Source organism: Diceros bicornis, chromosome 5 (assembly GCF_020826845.1).
Source record: "Diceros bicornis minor isolate mBicDic1 chromosome 5, mDicBic1.mat.cur, whole genome shotgun sequence".
In the NCBI taxonomy this organism is placed as follows: Eukaryota; Metazoa; Chordata; class Mammalia; order Perissodactyla; family Rhinocerotidae; genus Diceros; species Diceros bicornis.
In genome coordinates, this window is record NC_080744.1 from 62,529,081 (window position 1) to 62,550,758 (window position 21,678).

The 21,678-nt window shown below is 51.8% G+C and overlaps 1 protein-coding gene across 1 annotated transcript in view; it reads left to right on the forward strand.

Moving 5' to 3' along the window:
• Nucleotides 1–21,678, forward strand: part of CORO2B (coronin 2B) — a 136,936-nt gene that overhangs the window by 98,863 nt on the left and 16,395 nt on the right. Inside the window, exon 3 of the mRNA XM_058541941.1 lies at nucleotides 11,569–11,685. Coding sequence (XP_058397924.1) covers nucleotides 11,569–11,685 — 117 coding nt within the window. The remainder of the gene's footprint in view (nucleotides 1–11,568; nucleotides 11,686–21,678) is intronic.

A 21,678-nucleotide genomic window follows, 5' to 3' on the forward strand; every position in this document is an offset into this window, starting at 1 on the left:
GATTGGGACACGCATAATCTAGCAGAGAGGTCCTGTGTTTCCTCTGGATGTGAGGAGCAGTCTGAGAAAAGGTGTGGGCAGCAAAATATTAGGATTTAGGGAGATTTCAGTGTTTTATTAGGACCTGAGACATCACATTTAAAATGGAGTCTGTCTCTCGACAGTCTGAGAAGTGTGACCCCAGTAGGGTGAGCCACCTGACCGGTAAGGTCGGGGCAGGGTGGGGGCGGGAACAGGGTGTGTGGGCCCCTCAAAGGCCAAGCAGATGAGCTAGATCTGAAGAGGCAGGGGCAAGGGAGCTGCCCCCGTCAGGATCCCTGGCTGCCGGCACAGCAGTCACCCGGCCCTCTTAAGCAGGCAGGGATTTGGGGCCTTCACAGATCAAGGGGCTAGGGGCGGTGAACAACGACTTGGAACACAGGTGAGCACCAAGTCAGCTCAGGGCCCAGAGCAGGAAGTTCAGTCAGTCCGCGGCCATCCTGGTGGAAGGGTCTGATTGGCCAAGCCCGGTCACATGCCCCTCTTTGGCCAGCAGAGGACCCTAGGTAGGAGGAACCCCTGCTTCAGCTCTCAGGATGGATGGTGAGGCACTGCATCCATCAGTACCGCACACAGCAGGAGAGTCCTCCAAAGCAGGAAGGGGGCTTGGAGACCCAACTGCCAAAGCTCCTACACACTGTTACAACCGTGGAAGATTCTGGAGGAGCTGCACAAGGAAGGTGATAATCACAGAATTCCGATCTCACACTGGCGTTCGAGAAGAGACCAGCACCAAGGAGACCAGTTGGAAGACTGCTGGAGTGCTGGGGTGGGGGGCACAGGGGCCTGCAGAGGAAGGGGCAGATGTGAAGGCATTCGTGAGGATTAACTTATCCAGGCTCTGGGAATCCGCTCTGAATGTGGAGACATACCGGGGTCTCAGAGGCTTAGCAAACAGCTGTCAGAGCTCTAGGGGGTCACGTGGCCGCAGGCGGGCTTTCAGACTTCATCTCATTTGCTCCCTCTGATCACCGGGAAGGATTGTGGGACACAGTGAGCAACTAGCAGTGCCGGCTGTAGAGAGGGAAGCCCGAGGGGCAGCAAGTGTGCCCGTGTTTGTTACCTCCGTCCCTCCAGAATGTCTCCACTTTTCAGAGGGAGAGACTGAGACCAGAGGCAGAGCCTTGTCCCAGGCCACCCAGCCCGGGAGCCGCAGGGCTGAGACGAGCCAGGTGCCCTGACTCCCAGGCTGCTGCCCTGCCCACTGGAACAGAGTTTAGTGATGCTCCGCGAACCCCTGGCGGGCTGGACAAAAATAGCTCTGAGCGAGTTCCTTTCACAGGAGGCCTGTGCAGGGAGTCTGCAGGAAGGGCTTCAGGCGGAGGGTGCCCCTTTCTCTCCTCCTTCCCTGGGCCAGGCGGCAAAGGGAAGGAGGGATTTTTATACTCTTGGCAGCAGCCCCTGAAAAACACAAGAGCGTCTGGTGGGGCCTCTCTTGAGATGGCCCCTGATACAGCAGATGTGGGCCAAAAAGGAGAGGGCTGACCTGGGCACTGCTCCTGACCTTGACCTGGCTCCCCCTCAGGGTCATGCACGCCTCTGTCCCTCACCCGGTCACCCACATTTGGGGTGGGTTTCCACTAGGTGGAAGAAGCTCCAGGAGGGGCATGAAGGATGAGGCCTGCTTGGGGCCAAGAAGCGGGGAGACACTGAAGAGCCTGTGGCTGAACTCCCCGGTGGTCCAGACCCCTGTGCCCAGTGCTCCCCACCTTCTAGGAGACCTTGGCTCTGTGGCGGGAGGAGAAGGCCGGTGCTGGTGTCCACTGCTCGAGATGGCACGAACACTCTCTTTTTCTTTGGATTTACTGCCTGAACCAGAAATTTGCTTTTCTACTCGTTAGAAAACAAGCAAAACTGAGACTTTCCCCACAATTTTCATAGGTGCCGTCATGTATTTTTTGCCAATTCTTTCATGTTTCCAATAGTTACAGATTTTTGCCTACTCCTCCTCCTTCCCCACTGTGGGACGCTGGGATGTGATGGGGGCGCTGGGATGCTAGGAGACTCCCTCTCTCTGCTGCCCCCCGCCCCATCACACTTCAGGCCTCGGATGCCAGGAATCATGCTTCCTGGGGAGGGGCCCCTCTCTGCCCTCCTCGGGCCCCTGGGCTCCCCGAACATAACATAGTTTTCATTCTGTAGTAATTGCCTGCACATCTGGATCCCACTGCTGTCCACTCCCCCGCGTTAAACCATCAGTGGTTCCCCACTGCGCATGGGGTATCAAGTCCAGAACCTTCAGGAGGCCAGCAAGTTCCTGAACCGTCTGGTCTGGGCCTTCCTCCGTGGCCTTGTCTCTCTCGACTTATTTGGCTTTCCCCAATATGCCCGGGCCTTTGCAGGGGCTGGTCCTTCCATCTCAAGCGTTCGCCCATGCCGTCCCGGGCTGTGTGCTATTATGGGTCTCCGGCACGTCCTCTGGAAAGGCTTTAGTGCTGAGTACTTGTCCCTCTGTGCTCCCACAGCCCTGGGCATTGCCCTCCCACGGCACAGCTCCCCAACTGCACTGCAGTTGTCCTGCTCTTGTCTGGCTCCCCCACGTGCTGTGAGCAGCCAGGGGCAGAAACTCACACCCCAGGACACCCCATCAAAAACCCCACCCCATGCAGATCTGCCAGGCATAGTAGAAGTTTCTTCGTTATGTTTCTGCACGGGGTTTTGTATAAAGGGCAGATAATCAGGAAACCTGAGGTCCCAGGCAGCCCCCTCCCTAACACACACACACTCACTGTCACTCAACATCTTCCTATCCCGGGCTCAAGGAGCCTCTTATCTCTCCTCCGGGATCTGCAAAAGGACACAGCCCTCAACCGAGGACAAAGGTGGCCCCATCCCCTCTCTTCCTGGAGCCTGGAGAACAAGTTGGTCTCCAAGAGCTGAGACACCAGGAGCAGCAGAATTCCTTACTGCTCTTCCCCAGAGAGACCCACCCCCTCCCCCAGCACACGCACAGGCACGCCTACATAGCCCCCAGGGATTTTCCCCTGAAAAACCAGCAAACCCTTTCCATCGGAAAAACACAAAGATAAAGGAATCGGGGAAAGTCAAAACAGGAAGTTAGGAGGCTTTCTGAGGTCTCCCTTTGAACTTCTCTCTAACTTCAGAACATTCACAACCTTTATCTCACTCTCTGCCTTCTGACCCGGAATCTACCCCAAATCAGCCCAGATTTAGAATTTCTCAAGTCAGAAGAACAGGATCCAGAATTATCTCCCAGCATGGGGAAGGGAGAGAGCATCTGTCTATTCACTGGATGATATTTTCTGGGTGCCAAGGATGGGTGTGCACAGAGAAGGGAAGCAGTGTCCGGGCTATGGGAACAGCATGGGCAAAGACTCAGAGGTGGGGACAGGGTGACATTCATTCACCCAGCTTGAGTTCTTACTATGAGCCAGGCACTGAATGAGGCCCTAGAGATGCCTTGGTCAAGGTCACTGTCCTCATGGTGCTCATGGCCTAGGGCAGGGATGAACCAGGAACTGAAGGTCATCCAGGTAGCAAGAGCATTGTGGGGGCGGGGGGTGTGGAGAGGAGTGTATAGTCATGTGTGTGGCATGAGCAGTGGGGTGAGGGATTGTGTCAAAGCAAAATTAAGCTGAGACACAACAGCTCTGATGTCTGGATAAGGAGTTGAACTTTTAGAGTCTAGACAATAGGGAGCCGTTGAAAATTTTGGAGTGAGAGAGTTATTGCAACAGAGCTGTACTCTAGGAAAATTAGGCAACAGTATGTAAGATGGATTGGAGAGAGAAAACTGAAGAGGGCAGATACTAGAGGCATGGTGACAGATCAGCGAACCCGCTTCAGAAATCCCACGAGACAGTCCTATGAGCCCTGGCATGAATAAAGCCTTCCACCCAAAACAGATCTCCCAGCAGAATGCCGGAGAGTCTACGAACCCAGGAGAGTTCACCTCTGGGCCAAAAGGCTTCCTCTAAAAGTCTCCTGTCCCTATGCGCATATGTGACCTGTGAGGAGAAAGGGACTCGTCCGTTATCCCCCAGCGTTCTCCCTAGAAGACTTTCCTTTATTGGGTTAACTGGCTGCAGAGAGCAGGGTCCTGAAATATGGGACATGAGAGCAGTGAGTTATGACTGGGATGGAGAGAGGGAAAGAGCAGTCAGAGGCCTGTGCAGAAACGGCCACGGAGAGGAGCTTGTGTGGGAGGAGGGTGTATAAATGTGTGAATGTGTGTGTGTGTGTGTGTGCGCAAGAGTGTTGAGACAGTCCCTGGCAAATTGGGCACACTGTGGGGTGAGGGCACCCACACTTTGGATGAAGGGCACACGATGCTTAGGGACATGAGACCCCCCTCTGCCCCCTGCCGAGAAGGCCATGGTGGGCCCCAGAGCTCTGGACCTGCACAGCCTCGTTCTGGCTGACGCTGCCAGGTGGGGCGACCAGGGGCAAGTTTCCCCGTTTGTTGAGTCACACCTTCCCTGGGCAGTGTTAATTAAGAGCGCGTATGTGTGATTGCTTTGACTGAGTGCTCACAGTCAAGCGCTGTGTGTTGGGGGCAAGGCCTCCTTCAGGCCCAGGAGGCTGGGACATGGGGCCTGACCTTCACCCAGGGCTTTGGGGAGAAGGACTGTGGTGCCTGTTTTATAATGACTCCCGCGTTTAATATCGACTTCCATCCCGAGGAGAGAGAGCAGAGAAGAACGCAAGCGCCTGGCCGGATGGTCTGGGATGCAGGGGGCAGCACATGGAAGAGGGAGTGTGATGACCGGGGTGGGGAGGAAATGTGATGACCTGGGTGGCCCATCCAAAAACGTCTCCCATACGGAAGCTTGGGATTCCAGCGTTAGATCACCCAGCTGCTGGCTCAGCATTCTCCATCGCCCTGGCTCCTCCTTTAAATCACATATCACCTGATGTGACTTATCTTCCTGTTTTCTCTGTCTGTGGTCTCTGCAAATGAGCCCGTATTAAATGTGCAGTAATGTTCTTTGCTGTCTCACCCCACCCCCACCCCCACACCGGCAGCCTCGGACCTGTCTTAGAATGAATGAGGATTGCAGCTGCTTCCTTGAGGCCCCAGCAGAGTATGGAGCCTCGAGGGTGGTGGTTCCCAAACTTTGCTGCCCATTGGAATCACTTGGGGATTTTAAAAAATACTGTTGCCTGGCTTCTCGGTCCCAGACACTGTGATTAAATTGGTATGGAGTGCAACCTGGGCGCTGGGATTTTGGGAACTTTCCAGGTGACTCTAAAATGTTGCAAAGTTTGGGAACCACTGGAGGGAGGGGAGAGACTGAGAAAGGAGGAGGGAGGGAAGGGAGAGTCTCCAAGAGCAATTTTAAGGGGCTTCCCGATGGAGTTGCCAGCCAGCTCCTTATGAGAACCCCACTAGAAGTTCTGCGGTCCTACTCCTGATTTATGACATTTCCCCTAATTTAGCAAGTGTCTCACCTACATTCTGAAATAGGAGGCAGCATAGCCAAGGTGTCTCGGAGCCAGACACCACCCAGTGCACATTGCAGCTGCTCGCTTTCCAGCTACATCACCCTTGGCAAGTCACGTCCCAGAGCTCAGTTTTCTCATCCATAAAATGGATTGTTACAGGAGGGTTTATAAGGATTTACTAAAACTTTATAGGGTTGTTACAAGAATTAAATAAAATAAGGTATATAAATTGCTTAGAACAAGGCCCAGCCCTTTGTAAGCTCTTGTCAAATGGTCTCTATTACCATCGTTGTCTTTTTCATCGTTATCATTAGTATTGCCCTCCCATGACTTGACCTGGATCCCTATATTCTGTGCTGTTAGGCAGAAGCGAGGCGCTCTGGTTGCAGGCGTGCCTTGCTTTGTAAAGTAAAAAGGGAGCCACGAAGAAGCAGAAAGGCATTAGCCCAGGGTCTGGGACTCTGGGAAGCTCAGAGAAGCCAGGGGCCATCTTCAAACTCACTCAGCCAGTGAGGTGAGTCCCAGAACTCCTGCTCAGGGTCTGTTCTTTCTGCCTCGCTAAGCTGATTCCCCAGGTAGGAAAACTTCGCTTCTGTGTACAAAATTCAGCTTTGCAGCAATGGGAGATTCTAGGAAGCTGAAGCTGCAATGCAGGTTGTTTTGAAAATATCTTGTCCTCAGTCGGTTCACTGGGTTCAGATAAAGTCGGGACTGAGGCCCAGAGCACCCACCACGGTCCTGGGCAGCCTGCTGGGTGAGCAGCACCCACCAGCCTTTCCAAGGGAGGACCTGGCCTCAGCTGCTGCACGCGTGTCTCACACACACAGACACACACGTGTGCACGCACACACACACTCAGAAACCCACTTTCAATTAATTATACAATTTTATTCAACTTCCAGGGTCTTATTTTCCCTCAAACCATCATTGTGGTAACAGGGGAGTAGAGAAGCCTGTATAAGCAAACACATTTATGTTCCACAAAAGCTTCTGAAACGTGTGAACCTGGTAGACGCCAGGCTGCGTCTCATTTCTTTAAGTCCTGTATGACCAAAACCAGAGAGGAATATTTTTCAATCAAATCTATTGGGGAGGGGGGTATATATGTGTATTTTTAATATCTACCTTTTTAATAAAAATTTTAACTGTTCATTGTGGAAGAATTGGAAACCGCTAATATCCAACCAGCCAGAGATTGCCACTATTAACGTTTTGGTGTTTTTTCTTACCGACTGTGTATTTTTTAATAGGTAGGGACCATTTTAACGTGTATAACTTAATTCTGACTGTTTCACTAAACATTAGATCTTGAGAAATTCCCGTGTCATTAAATATTCTTTGAAAATATGATTTTAAATGACTTCACAATGTTCTGTTATATTGGTGTACTGTAACTCATTATAGCAGTGCCCCATTTGGGGTATTTACTCTATTTTTCCCTATTATAGATAACCCAGCAGTGAATGTCTCAGTGTGCTTCTCTGTTGATTTCCTTCAGATAGATTCCCAAAGTGGAATTATTCATCACAGGCTCTGAACCTTTTAAGTCTTTGAGCCACCCTGCCCAATGGACCTGCGGGAAAGTTGCCCTCCTTCACGCTCCCTCCCGCCCTGTAGAGAGGCCTGTGTCCCAGCCCCTCCCAGTTCTGTCTTTTGGCAGATGGGGCATGTTTGAGATACAGCCTGATTCCCAGCACCGGCTCCGCCTTGAGAAGACTCAGGGCGTGCAGCAGCTGCCATCCGATGTTTGATGTTGAAGGTCTATCCCTGCGAAAGAGGGGCTGGATTGGTCCTTTGAGGCCCCTGGGATGAGGCCACACCCACAGCATGAGGATCTCCCTGGTGGTTATAGACTCCAGGTGACAGGCTCCCCCGCCCCACCCCGCGCAGCAGGGTCTCTGCCCCGGCTCTGTTGAGCCTGAGGCTCTCTTTGGGGTTCCAGGACCAGATGGCAGGTTAGACCCCAGGACCCTGAGAGCCCTACTGCTGGGACAGTTCTGTGAGCTGACCATCTCAACCCTATTCTACAGTTATGAAACATGGGAAAACGTTGACTTCACTCCCTTAGAAGCTCTCTGAACCTCTGTGTTCTCAGCTGTAAGATGGGGTTGCTATGAGGATTGAAGTTGATTATATTAATATAATATTATATTAATAATAGCTATTAGTGTTGGCGTTGGTGTATCAGTGTGAGTACTATTGAGAGTGTTAGTGTGAGTATGAGTACGAGTATGAGAAGGCAGTATTGTGTAGCAATTAAGAGTCAGGTCTGGATCTGGTCTGTAGCCACACCCCCTTACCTAAATTGGAATAGAAAATAGAGGCATTTGTGGGGTCTGGGGGGAGGATTATTCACATTTTTAAAAAATTCAGAAGAAGCTTCCTTTAGAACACCTGCTATGTACGTTTTATTTGTTCTTTAATTTTTATGCCTATCAGAGTGATAATTGTGCAGAGGTCATAAAGGCTAATAGGACTCGAAGGCCCATGGTACTGTAAGTGATGTGTTGGCGTCGGCTTGCACTGGCCCACGAGAGCCTATAGTTAAATTTTTAGGAGTTTTGCAAGCCAGTTGTTAAACACGGCCATTATTAAAAATTAAGTTATGCAAACTTTCAATTACATAAATTATATTAAAAACAGAGGTAGTAAATATTAAAAACTCATTACTTCCTACTTATTTTATTACTATCTGTGTTCTTGTGATTCTTTACATCTATTATATCTATATGGTAGAAATATTATATAACGGTGTGCTACTGTGAGTCTCTAACTCTACTTTTGGTGATTTCACCTAAGTAGCTTGAAGTTAGCTATGGCGGGAATACTTACACCACGGAAATTGGCAAATGCTACAGATGAGAGCCTTTTTTTCCCTGGAGAACCAGTTGTTAAGCATTTACCAGCACACCACAGCCTGTAACCTCAATCCCTGTCCCACTCTGGTATACCCCCATTTCCTACTCCCTAAATGTAGCTACTTTCATTGCTTTTAGCTGTTTCTTTTTGCACTTATCTCCATATTTCTTAATTATAAGCTTTTACTGCTGTGTCTAGATTTTTTAAATCTTGGACATCGTCTGTTGACTTCCTATTATGGAAGATGAGGATCTGGCTGTCTTCCAGCTCTGTCTCCCCTCTTTCTATGCACATACACATACACACACACACATGCACACACTTTCCCTACCTCTGTCCTGCCAGTGTATTATAACACAACTCTTGTTTAAATAAATATTCAGGATTTACGTTATTAAAACTATGTAAATATTGTACATACATCATTATCACTATGATTACATTAAGCTTTCTTATACAACTGTTTTCCTGGAGTTAATAATTGTATTTTAATTTGCTTAATTTCTCTATGGAACAGTGGTTTTCAAATTTTTCTTCTTAGCAGTGGAACTTGTCTTACAAACAAAATTTTATGTGGAACCCTACTATGTACAATGGGAAAATCAGAGCTGCCAGGTTGAGAGGGGCTCCTTCCCTACAGGGCTGCTGCGTATAGCCAGCAGGTTGTACACTGCACAACTCCAGCGGTCACCATTCATGTAAACGACAATGTGATTCGGTCTTGAAAATCATAATTATCCACGCCATTGGGAAATGCATCCATTGTGGTAAGAGAGGCCCACCTGGAAGTATACATGACATCAGGGTCATTCTCTGCTTTGAAAGACTTACTCCCTTCCCGATGCAGGGCTTTGGCCTCTCCCCGTCTGAACAGGTTCCAGTGATGTTTCTTCACCTGTCCCTCCTGTGCATCCTCCACAGGCTGCTGGCCAGAAGCTGCTCTTAGCTGATGGCCACCTATGGACTGATTCGGTGCCCCTCAGATTTGCCTGGGCTCGGCTGGGTGCCAAAAGCTTAATGCAGACTGCTTTGCTCAGGGATCGCTCCAGTGCAGCCTTTGGGATCAGATGTAAGGAATGGCTCTCTCAGAGAGTAAGTGAGCTGTGGAAGCAGACAGTGCAGGGCCCGTGTGCCCATGGAAGTCAGAGCTCGAGGAGGGGAGCTGGCTAACAATGGGCAGTGGGGTTCAGAAAGTTCAGCTTTGAGAGTCACCCCTGTGTGGGAATCCCAGCTTCGCTTTCAGCTGAGCAACTTTGGGCAAGTTGCTTAGCCTTTCTGGGCCTTAATTTCCTCATGCCTAATGCACAGGGTTGTTGTGAGAGTTCAAGAAGATAATGTGTAGCCCTAATAAATCCCAGGGTCCCATGTGGCTCAGTCTCTGCTCAGAGGCTCATCTAAAGAAACATAGTCCAGCAGCCCAAAAGTAATTGAAAGAGATATTCCAATTGGAACTGCATCCCTCATAGAATGTTGGAGGGGATCTCATTTCTGTCTGATAGCAATATTCCCGAGCCCTTTGCTGCATTCTCTAGTTTTCCCACAATGCACAGTGTCAGTGAAGTTCTCCTGAGCATAACCTTTGAGACATTTTCCCTTCTCTTTCTCTGCCTCGTTCCTCACCCTCCATACCACTGCCATTTTCTCTAGGTCTGTTTTTTCTCTACTCATCTCGCCATTGCTGTGTCACAAAAAATCAAACAGTCTGGAAATGAGCTAATGGAGATGCAGGCAGGCGGTGGGTGGGGAAGAGGTCAGACAGGACACACCCTCTGAAGTAACTCTTGCCCACCACACTGGGGAAGTGCAAGGCACGTGGAGCAGGGGCTTGGCAGAAACTGGTTCTCTTCCTCATTATTCAGTCACGGAACCAAAAGGAGAGTGAGGGATGACCCGCCCAAGGTGCCTCTGACCTCCTAACCGTGATAGCAGATGGCAGTGACTGGAAAAACCTTGTTTCCTTCAACACCCCCCAAAAGCTAGTATTGAAAAGACTTTGGAAGGGAGACATAGCTTCTGCCTACAATTTTCCTTCCCTTTCCTGCCACCGTTATGGGCCCTAAGCATGGGCCTACCCTTCCCTACCTCTCATCCCCACATCCCTTGTTCCATCTTTGGTGGACTCCATTCCCCTCACAGGATGTCTTTCAGGTCATGTACTGAACACCCACTCTGTGCCACGCTTGTAAGGAGCTGGAGATTCAGAGACAAAGCAGACACAGACCCTGTCCCCAGACACAGACAAATAGAAACAGACTGCCATTCTCTGTGGTCATGCCTATACTAGAGGGAAGCACAGAATGCCGTGAGCACACAGAAGAGGCGCTCTTAACCCACTGAGGGATCAGGGAAGACTTCCAGGAGGAGGCGTCATCTAACCTGTATGATAATAATAACTGCTGTCTATACTGAGCGTTCATTATGATGATAATCTGCACACTAAGCCCTTTGCTAAGCACGTTAGGTCTTTTAATCTTCACGACAATGCTAAGTGGGTGTTGCTATCCTCATTTTAGGCATGAAGAAACCGAGACTCAGAGAAGTTCATTGACTTTCCCAAGGCCACATAGCTAAAAAGAAGCAGAGCTGTGATTCAAATGTGTGTGCTCCAAAGACTGTGTGACTCCAAAGACTATGCTTTCAACCACAGGGCACTACGTACAGGTGTTTAAGATGCACACTGAACAAGGATGCCACATCTGGGAGCGGCATTGTTCACATCATGGGCAGAAGAATGTATATGAGAGTGTGTAGGTGAACCCAGAGATTCAGGCCTCTCTGCTGATTCCCGCAGCAGCAGCAAAGAGCCTCCTGATCTAAACCTAACGGTGGCACCTCCTGTGGGCGGGTGACGAGTATGGGTACTGGGGAGAGCACAGAGACCCCAGTGTCCGGGTGTATGCGCTGCCAGGGCTGCTGCCCACCAGGCTTTGGTCACTCAGGTGGATAGTAACATCTTGACTTTAAACTTGTCTACTTGAGGAAGAGGCACCTTTTCCTAATTTGCACAAAGGCATCATATGGACCAACAGTGATGCCACCCCCCCCACTCTGCAGTGTGGCCCGCTCCATCACCATTCAGTGTTGGGGAGGACGCAGCCACAGAGCAATTAGGCCCAGCCTGACACAGACCCAAAGACGAATAAGACATTGGTGGATCCTCGAGGACCTTCCAGTCCGGTTTAGAAGCCCAGAATAAAGGCTCTCCTTTCAGGGCCACCCAAGGACCATCGAACTAATCCCCTTCTCTTTCTTTGTCCTCGGCAGACGGGCAGGATTGAACCCAACTACCCCAAGGTCTGTGGTCACCAGGGCAACGTGCTGGACATCAAGTGGAACCCCTTCATCGACAACATCATTGCCTCGTGCTCGGAGGACACGTCGGTGAGTAGGAGGGGTGCTCCCCGAGGAGGGTGGGCCCACAGGGACTCCTCCCTGCTTCCCCCTGGAGGCCTCCCTTCTTAAATTCCCCCCTCTCTCCCTTCTCTGCCCTTCTTCTGTCCTCTTTGTCATCCTTCTAGCTAGCCCTAGGGTGGGGAGGGAGTTAGGAAAAGGACTGAGGGAGCGAATCCATGAACTATTTGGCAGATCTTGTGCCGTTAGCATTGTTTTGTTTGGAGGTGTTGATTTCGTAGGTGAAAATTTGAACAAAAAGATTAAGTATATGATTCAGCACTCGTCTATGGTCTCAAAAGGAGAAGGGCGAGAGGAAGATGATGGACAAGGAGGAAGGGGAGAAAGGAAGGAAATGGATGAGCCCTGAGGAAACGAGCCCCTGTTCTTGCAGGCTGGGCGTGGCAAATGTGCCATCTGGTTCTGTCCTCTGTGAGCCGTGGTTTTAGGGAGGACACTGGGCTAAGAATTGTCGTGAATTGTCCCACAGTGGTGTGGGAAGGACACTGGGCTAAGAATTGTTGTGAATTGTCCCACAATAGTGGCCCAGAAATTGAAGTCCATGTGTCCCACCACTTAATGGGAAGGCAGAAGAAAAAGGAGAAGGGAAATGAGGAGGAGGGAGCAGGGAGGAAAGGGAGGGAAGGGGAAGAAAGAACAGATAGGAGAGATGGAGATAGAAGGAAGAAAGTGAGCAGAGAGATTTTGGAGAGGGGAGATAAAGAATCCAGGGAGAGTAAAATTTGAAGCTGCTCTCTGGCCACCGTTTCCCCGGGCTCTGCTAATGTTCACAGGTAGAGGTAGGGTCAAGTGTTGTTGGTAGCCTCCATGTTTCTAGAGAGGGGCCCCATGCCTTTCCTCACACTGCCCTGAGCAACATCAACACACCAGGTTGGAAGAAAGAGGGGATTTCAGAGCCTCAGCTGAGCTGGCGTGGAGAGGCTGCCCGAGCCCCTGGTGCTCCCAGGTGAAGGAAGATCAGCCTTGCTGTCAGGCCACAAGCATCTACCTAGTGCTCACCGGCATAGCCTGGGTACAGGTCATAGACTCCTGGGATACTGGAACTGGAAGGAACTTCAGAGCTCATGTCTCCTGTCTTCCCAGACTAGACTGTGAGCCCCTGGAGCAGAGAGTATAGCCTGTTTGGTTCTGAATCCTAAGCATCCAGCACAGAGCCTAGTACCTAGGAAATGCTTAGTAGGTATTGGATGGGATGGATGATTAAATGGATGGATAGATGGATGGATGAATGGATGCATGCATGCCGGGACAGAAGCCTAAATGGATGGATAGATGGATAGATTATTGGATAGGTGATTACATTGATGGGTAGAGAGATGACTGAATGGATGGAGAATGGATAGACAAAGGAAGGATGACTGGATGAATGGGTGACTGGATGAAGGTGAATGGACAGATGGATGAAAGGAAAGATAAACAAATGAATGCATGAGTGAATGAATATAGCCCAACTAATCCATTATCCAAAGAGAGAGAGAGATTCACTCTCTTTTCTTTCAATAGTCTCCACTGGTTAATAATGTTGGAGGGAGGTCAGCTGGCACAGTATCTAGTAAATGGGAGTGGTAGGGAGGGGGCTAAGAGAGTGGAATGGACGACCACCTGAAGGTCAAAGCCCTAAGTCAACCCAAGAGGATTCCTGAGAGCAGCAGCAGTGAGGGCAGGGCCCGTGTGAGCAGAGAGAGCAGGAACTTGTGGTGAATATGGTCCATCAGGTTTGGTTACTTTCTTCAGCAAAATGGGGACAGTGACCAGGGGTCAGAGAACAGGCAGGCCAGAGGATGGGCATGAGGTGATGGATCCCAGGACAGGCGAGGAACCCCGGGGGGAACGAGGTCACTGGCTGCTTTCTGGGCTGGGAAGGACGCAAGTGGAGCTGGTGGGGGCTGGAGAGTTCAGTGGTCAGTGCAGGTAAGGACTGGGCTCAGTGGGAGAGAGAGCAGGTGGAGGTGCTGCCCATCCTTCTCTTCTGGGTGCAGGAAGCCCAAGAAGGAGTGCCAGCGACCACAGCCGGCTCCATCCCTGCCTGCTGACGTGTTGAGCAACTGTCACCAGCCATCAGGGAGCAAACACCCCTGAAACTCAAGGCTGCCTTATACCAAGCTCCTCCACCCACTCTGGGCTGGACGTTTTCTACACAGTTAGCCCTCACGGCCACTCTGAGAAACAGGCACTGCCACTCCCAGACTGAGGGTTGGGGGCAGGTCACAAACTAGGAAGCAGAGGAGGGCTGCTAGCGACACAGCCCGTGCTCTTTCTGTTCTGCGAAGTCTCGTCATGGCGTGAATCCAGAGTCTGTGCTGGAAGCCTCAGGCCCCTCTCAGTGTCTCGTGTCACCAGGGGAGCCAGCTTGGAAAGAGAAGAGCGGTGTCCAGCTCGCTGAGGGAGGGACAGATCAGGCCGGGGCTCTTGGAGTCCCTGGCCACTCTGGCTCCACCACAGGTCCAAACTTCTTCTGCCGAAATCAGGGCGAGGGCAGGAGGGCTCACTGGCCCTGGTGGCCCTGCCGGGTTCTAGCTCAGCAGCTTGTCTCACCTGAGAGGTGCCTGATGCTCTGAGACCTCTGCTAGGAAACCAGACATCCATGCTGTGTGTTCAAGGAGAGCATTAAGACCCCAGCCCTGGCCACACAGGCCAAGCAGCTCTCTTCAGTCTCACACGTGCTGCCTGAAGGACCACTGTGTGCCCACCACGCTCTGGATGCTGGGCTTCAGAGCGAGCTCGACCGTGGAATCTGGTGGACCCATGATTGAACCTTGGCTTCACCATTTACCAGCTGGGCATGTTACTTACCCTCTGAGCCTCCGTTTTGCTCATCTTTATAACAGTTATGATGATACGTCCCTTTGGCAGTTGCTGTGAGGATGGAAGGAGATCTGTGCCCAGCACCATGCCTGCTACTCCCAGTCCTGCCCTGGAAACCCCGCCAGTAGGGGGACAGGATCCCACCCACTCACCAAAAAAGAATGCAGAATGATGTCACTGCAGCCACCGAAGTCACACAGAGGGCTGTGTGCATGGGGAGGAGAGAGGGATTCATTTTAACCGAGGTGTAGGCAGGGCAGAGGGTTAGAGAGAGCTGGGCCCTGGAAAAGCAGGACGTTGACAGCAGAGAAAGGGTTGAAGGAGGCGCAGGCAGAGGGTACAGGCAAAGACCTGGAGGGAGGGTGTCTTAGTGTGCTCGGGCTGCTGTAACAAAATAGCACAGAATGAGTGGCTTATAAACAACAGAAATTTATTGCTCTCAGTTCTGAGGCTGGAAAGTTTAAGATCAGGGTGCCAGCGTGGTCGGGTGAGGGTCCTCTTCTCATGTATCCTCACATGGTGGAAGGGGCTGGGGAGCTCTCTGGAGCCTCTTTTATAAGGGCACTAATCCCATGCGTGAGGGTTCCCCTCACGACCTGATCACTTCCCAAAGGCCCCACGTATTGAGAGGTAGGATTTCAACATATGAGTTTTAGGGCAACATGAACATTCAGAGCACAGCAGAGTTCATATGATATGCTTGGAAAACGGCGTCATCTGATGTGGCTGGAGTCTTGGGGTGGCCAGGGAGGGGAGTGGGCAGGAGAGGAAGTTGGGGCCAGAGAGAAGGCTTGGGATGCCAGGGTGAGCAGCTGAGCTTTGAAGTGAGACCTGTGCTTCTCAAGCCCTCCAAGCATAAGCCGGACACCACGCCTGCAGTGTGTGGGAGACGCTGCACGCTCCGGGGATCAGGCAAGGGGAGCTACTGGGGCTGGAGGGGTCACTGCCAGCTTTGTGGAGGAGGTGGGGCTCAAGCCAGCTGCACAGTGCTGGAATGTGGCTCTGCAGAGAGAAGGGAAGTACCCAGGGGAGGGGGAGGGGGGCAGGGGGTGGGTTGTAAAGAGAAAGGACCCTGGGCTTTGGGGCACAGGGAGGGAGGGGCTGGCCCAGGGCTGCTGATCCAGAGAGAAGGAGATTAAGTCTCCAGACCAGAGAGGAACTAAGCTGTTGCTCCGGCTGCCAGTCCAGCTGCCCCTGAAGCAGCGGCTCAGAGCCCCCGCCTTCCCCCTCAGGTCTCCACCCCTCCCCAGCCTCAGGGCCCAGGATCTTGGCAGGGGGGCCAACAGGCCCCTGAGGCTGGAGCCAAGCCCTTCCTGGAGAAGGGCACACTGAGGCCCCAGGGACGTGCCTTGCCCAGGGTCACACCGGGAGTCCCTGTCACAGGCAGGGCTGGGACCCCGTCTCCTGACTCCCAGCCAGCGCTCTGAGCACCTCACCAGCAGCCCTACTTTTACAGGTGAGGAAACTGAGGCTCAGAGCCGTGAAGGGCTGACAGTTCAGATCCATCAAGCGCTCAATATTTAAATCTCAGCGTCCTCTCTGCAAAGCTGTGCGGGGCACCGAGGGCACACGGAGCACAGGCATCCTCAACCGGCCCTGGGAGGGGTGGGATGTGAAGGCAGTGGAGCCTGCAGCTCGCAGGGTGGGGTGGGGAGGCCTGTCCTCACTGCCAGGGCTATTCTGACTGCCCTTCCCGCTTCCATCAAAGCACCTCAGGGGGCAGGCCGCTGAGACACCCTCCCTCTACCCCCTCCAGCCCAACTGGTCAGCTTACTGCGCATCACACACGACACCCAGAACCACGGTTAAGAGGTCAGTCAGCAAACCTACTATGTGCCAGGCCCTGCGCTTCACACCTGGCCTGCGGAGAGAACCAGCCCGAAGGGGCCCGGGGAGCAGCTGTTCCAGCGGGTCTGGCCTGCATCTCCTGGCAGTGCCTGCACACCCACTCCCCACCCCCACTCCACCCCCCTGTGTGTCTCAGAACATTCAGAAGACACTGAGGGGATCTGGCGAGCCTCTACCCCCCCAGCTCCTTTCCCATACCCCCATCCCTTGAAAAATCTCCAGTGAAGTCCTTTCCCCGTGTCCCTCAGGATCGGCCTCCCATCCCCCCGTGTGAGGAGGTCCTCAGGAGTCTAACCCCATCCCTCCAGGGATCCAGTGGAACATACCCAAGCACCTTCCCAAGGGGCTCTTGTCCTGAGGGTGGGGTGGGGGCCGTAACTTTCCTGGCATCTGGCAGAATCCAGCTCTTTCCGCCGCTGGGTGATGTCACCTATTGTTGAAGGGCTGTGCTTTTTATAGCTTCTGCTGCAGCTAGGGAGGGCTGCTGGCAGGCGGCAGGGAAGGGCGCTATGTGTTTCCAAGCCTCGTGCTCCCAGCCCTTCTCCAGCAGCCACAGAGAGAGAGGGGTTGCTGACATCTCAAGGAGAGGAGAGTGCTCCCAGGAGAGAGGTGGAGGAAGGAGACGGAGGCCCTCTCCCCGGCGGGCCCAGCTCTGCGTCTTTCCTTTGCCTTCTATTCCTTTGCTCCTCCGTCCAGCAGCTGCCCTCACCCCGACCCCCCACCCAGGAGAGATGATGTCCCTCCCAGAGGAGCTGGGGGTGCGATAGGGCAAGCTGTCAGATGGAAGCAGCCAGAAGCCACCCACCACCCAGCCCTGCTACACACACACCCACACACAAGCTAGAGAACCAGTGCCTCTTGGAGCTGGAAGGGAGCAACACACTCCTTTTAGAGATGGAAGGACGGTAGTCCCTGCAGCTCTCACCAACGCACCTGGCAGAGAAACTGGCAGTGTGGCAGTGGGGCTCAGTCGGTAAGCAGCCAGGCTCAGGGGGCCATAGGCCTAGGTTCAAATCCTGGCTCTGCCACTTCCCAGATCTGTGAGCCTGGACCAGCTTCTTTGCCTCTCTGGGCACCAGTTGCCCTGCTGTAAAATGGGGATCAGACTGGACTCATTAGGAGAACTAAGTGAATGTAACAGTGTTTCTTAGCTACTAAGAACTCCATAAACATTCACTGCTACTTTCTTATCCTAAGTAGAGACCGCAGAGTTTAGATAACTTGCCCCAGTGAGGGGTAGCCAGAGGGCTGGCAGTCAGAGACCCCATGCCCTTTCCACTGTATCTCACTCTTTGCTCCTTGAGCCCCAAAGAGGCCTTCCGTCACTGGTTTCCCAAAAGGACTAAGCTGAATGCCGAGCCTCAAAATCCAGAAAAGAAATCCTCCCCTCCAGGTCCCCCCTTCCAATTCAGGACTAAAGGGGTGATTTCTCATCTACCTAGCTCACCACCAGCCGGAGGAAGGGCTGCCTGCTCCCCCAGGTCAGGGCCTGATTCATTGCTGAACCTGCTGATGGTAGAACAGTTTCTGGGCTTCTCGGGTTCTTCTATTGGTTCTTTCATTCAACAAGGATGTCTTGGGTGCCTGTCATGTGCCAGGTACTGTTCCTCACCCTGGAGATAGGGCAGTGAATTAAAAGACTGCACTCCTGTATGGAGGAGTTGACCATCCAGTGGGAGGCCTGGCAGGTTGTCTGTGCCCTAGCATGGGTGGTTTCTAGATACTTGGGTTCAGGGAGCTGCATCCCTTTCCTGGAATAGATGAGCAGAAGGACAGACCATGCCCTCTCCAAATTTTCAGATTTCTTCCAGGGGAGAAGAAAGGGATTGGGCAGGGGCAGGGGAACAGAAGAGAGGATCAGGGTAGTTTGCTTGATTCAAATCCTGAGTTTGACTCCCAGCTCCTCCCTTCCTTACCTGTGTAAGGATAATCATCAATAATAATAATAAGATTAGGTAGCACATATTCTTTTATATGTCCAGCCCCACATTTATGCATTTTATTAACTCCTCTAGCAACCCCCTCACAGGACTCTCAGCAGGAGATGCTCAATCATGCTTCCTTCTGGGCCTCAGGTGGCCTCTGTTCCCTCCCTGGGTTTGGAGTGACTTGTTTCCCATGTTGGGAAACAGTTGGGTGGTCAGAAGATATCAACATTAAGGTCGACTTTGAGATTCTACCTCTTGTTTAGGTGAGTGACGATGCACTCAGTTTCTAGTAGTAAACAGAATAATTGCCAAGAAATGGGGAGGTGGGAGTTCCAGGAGCCTCCTGGCTCTGGGCAAGACCTTCGCCGTTTATTTCTTCTCGCTGCAGAAGACGTGAGAGTTGCTTTGATCTCGGCTCCAGGCAGTGTATCTGTGGAGTGGTTGGATAGAAATCCTAGGGTAATGTAGTACAGCTAAATTGGATGCTTCCAGAGGGCAGAAACCATATCTTATACTTTCCTGTTCCTCCCCACACTACTCCAAACAGAGTTGTTTTTTAAGTAAATACCAAGGAATTGGAATCCATATCTTTTCCCAGCTACTTAGGACCACTGTGAACTCCAGGTCTTCCTCTGAGCTCCTATACCACAGATACAGACAATGTACTGTCTGTTTGCTTTAGCAGATCCCCTAAACAGAGCATTCTTTCCCTTAGGAACAGTGTTGTCAGAGGGCTGAGTAGGCCCTCACTAGGCCCTGACCCTTGGTCACTAGAAGCCACAACTCTCAATTGTCAGAAAGCAGAGAGACCCAACCAGACACCTTCATGATCATATAATAATTTTAAAGAGGAAATTTATGCTGCATTCCATAAAATGGAGACAAACTTCATACCACATGCATTGACTACACAGGGGGCAACAAAGTACACATGAAAAATATAAATCACATCTAAAATTTGACTTATATAAGACTTGTATATAGTCCTTAATATTAAGCAAGCATTGTTAAGTATTATTAAATGTTTAGTAATCTCTTGGTAGGGTATATATTTTACCTTTATTTAGTCTTCCTAGCAACTATAATTATAGGTATAATTATTCTTACAGATGAGAAGACTGAGGCTCAGAGAGGCTAAATAACTTGGCCGAAGTCTCACAGCCAATCAGGTTGGGGCCTGGATTTGAACGGAGCTTGTCATACCCCAAAGCTCTCACTTTGTTGGCTAGCTGCTCCCTCTGCCATGCACGGGGACACTTAGTTTCCTAGCTTTATTAACCATCCTTATCAGCCACCTTGCCTTAGCCTTGTCTGTACGCGTGTGCTGTCTCCTCTACAGTGCTGCGAGCTACTTGAGACCAAGGACCGTCCCCGTGTCTAATGTGTGTGACACAGGGAGGGGCTGAGCATATTTTGTTGGACTGAATGTAACTGAGTTAAACAGGGCGCTGACCTGGGGACCTACGAAGGGGACAGTCCCAGGCACAGCTGCCTTGCTGGAGAGAGTGCTTTTGCCACTTTCCCCTCCCCTTCCTTCCAGAAATCCGGTTTGGCAGCTCCTGTTGGATTTCCTGTTGAATTGAAGTAACCTCCCAGAGCAACCTCTGGACAGATCCACAGCGCTCCTCCCACGCCCATCCACTCTTTGTTTCCAACAAATCCCTTGAATGCTAAGGGATTAGAATTCCTTTTCCAGCCACTTAGGCCCACTGTGAACTCCAGCTCCTCCTCTGCACTCCCGGAGCATGTGGTGCCAACTGTTTGCTGTAGCGGTGGATCAAGCAGAGCCATTCCCCTCCCTCCACCCCGTGATGTATTGAGTGATGTCAAAAGCAGAGAAGTTTGAAAGATTAACTAATACTGTCTCAATGTGCAACTGAGAAAACCGAGGCCCAGGGAGGGAAGTGGGGATGGGGATGAGGCAAGGCGCCTGTGTCCCTCTCTGTGGGATATTTTTCATCCGGGTCCCCCCAGCCCTGCCTGGACCCCTACATCTAACAGTTATTGGTGAAAACAGCTCTTGGCTTCCCCCCCCCGCAGCCCTTGGCTCCACGAGCCTTGTATCCAGTCCAGGGGCTGAGCAGGGCACAGACACAAGCTGGCCTCCCCATCCCCTTGGCCCCTAGGTTCCTAGGCAGAGCTGTCACCCCAACAAATCAGCTCGTGTGGCTAGAAAGCTTCACACTTACCAGGACTCTGAAGCCCAGTTTAGTTTAACGTGCACCACTCTAAAGGTGCACACATCTCAGTTCATTACGTAGATGAGGAGCCTGAGCCACGGAGAGGTGGACTGGCTCCTCCAAGGTCCTCCAGCTAGTCGGTGGGGTTAGAGCCTGGGTGGAGCCTCACCACACAGCTCTGCGAATCTCTGCCATCATCTGGCACCTGATGTCACCCAGGGACACCTCAGATGGTTGGCTGCTCAGGAATGAGGCTGCTCTGGGAAAGAGTTTTTTCTGACACTCTGCCCAAGCAGGGCTTCCTTGGGCTTTGGTGACCAGGTGTGACACACATGGCCTCTGGCCTCCTCTGCCACCTGCCAGCCTGCTCCACCCCAGCCAGGCTGACCGGCCTGCAATTGCCCCACCCACTGTGCCCGAACCCACACATGCTGGTCATTTTTCTATCTCCTCACCCTTCCCCACAACCCCCACCTGTCTTTTCAAACGTGGGTCAACATCCCCTCTTCTAACCCTGCTCCTCCCAGACCCTCCCACCTCATCACCCCCAAGGCTGGATTTTGATTCCCCCAGCTCTGTGCTCCTGTGAGTTCTCTGCCTTGTCGGCCCCACTGTGTGCTGCTCAAGAGCAGGCATGGGGCCAGCTCTGCACCCATCCCATTGGCTAGCAAGCACCGGGCTCTTACGAGGTGTGTGTGGAATGAATGAGGCTCAACTTTCTGTTTCAGAGATCTTTCTCAAAGGCCAGAGGCCACTCTCTTGCCTCAGTCTACACTTATGCACGGGATGACGTGGTGTTCGTGTGTGTCCGTAGTTGTCTGCTGTCCTCACGATACAGTATGAGCTGTCTATAGACAATATCCTCTGCCCCCAGACGCCTCCACACTAGTCTGTCATTCTGCCCCTGAAACCCTCATCCGCTTGAGACCAAAGGCTTCTCAAGCTTCCTACTCAGGTGCAAACCAGGGTTGCCAATAAACATATAAGAAGATGCCCAGTATTTCTAAGACTCAAAGACATGCAAGTCCAAACAGCAGTGCAACCTGTTTTAATCCGATGGGCAAAAATCCATGTTTGAAGACATAGTTTTAGAGACATAGGGAAAGAAGCACTCTCAGACTCTGTTGGTGAAAACTGGGACAGCTTTTGGGGACAATTTTACAGTATCTGTAAAAAAAATGGAACGCTTCTAGGCATGTGTC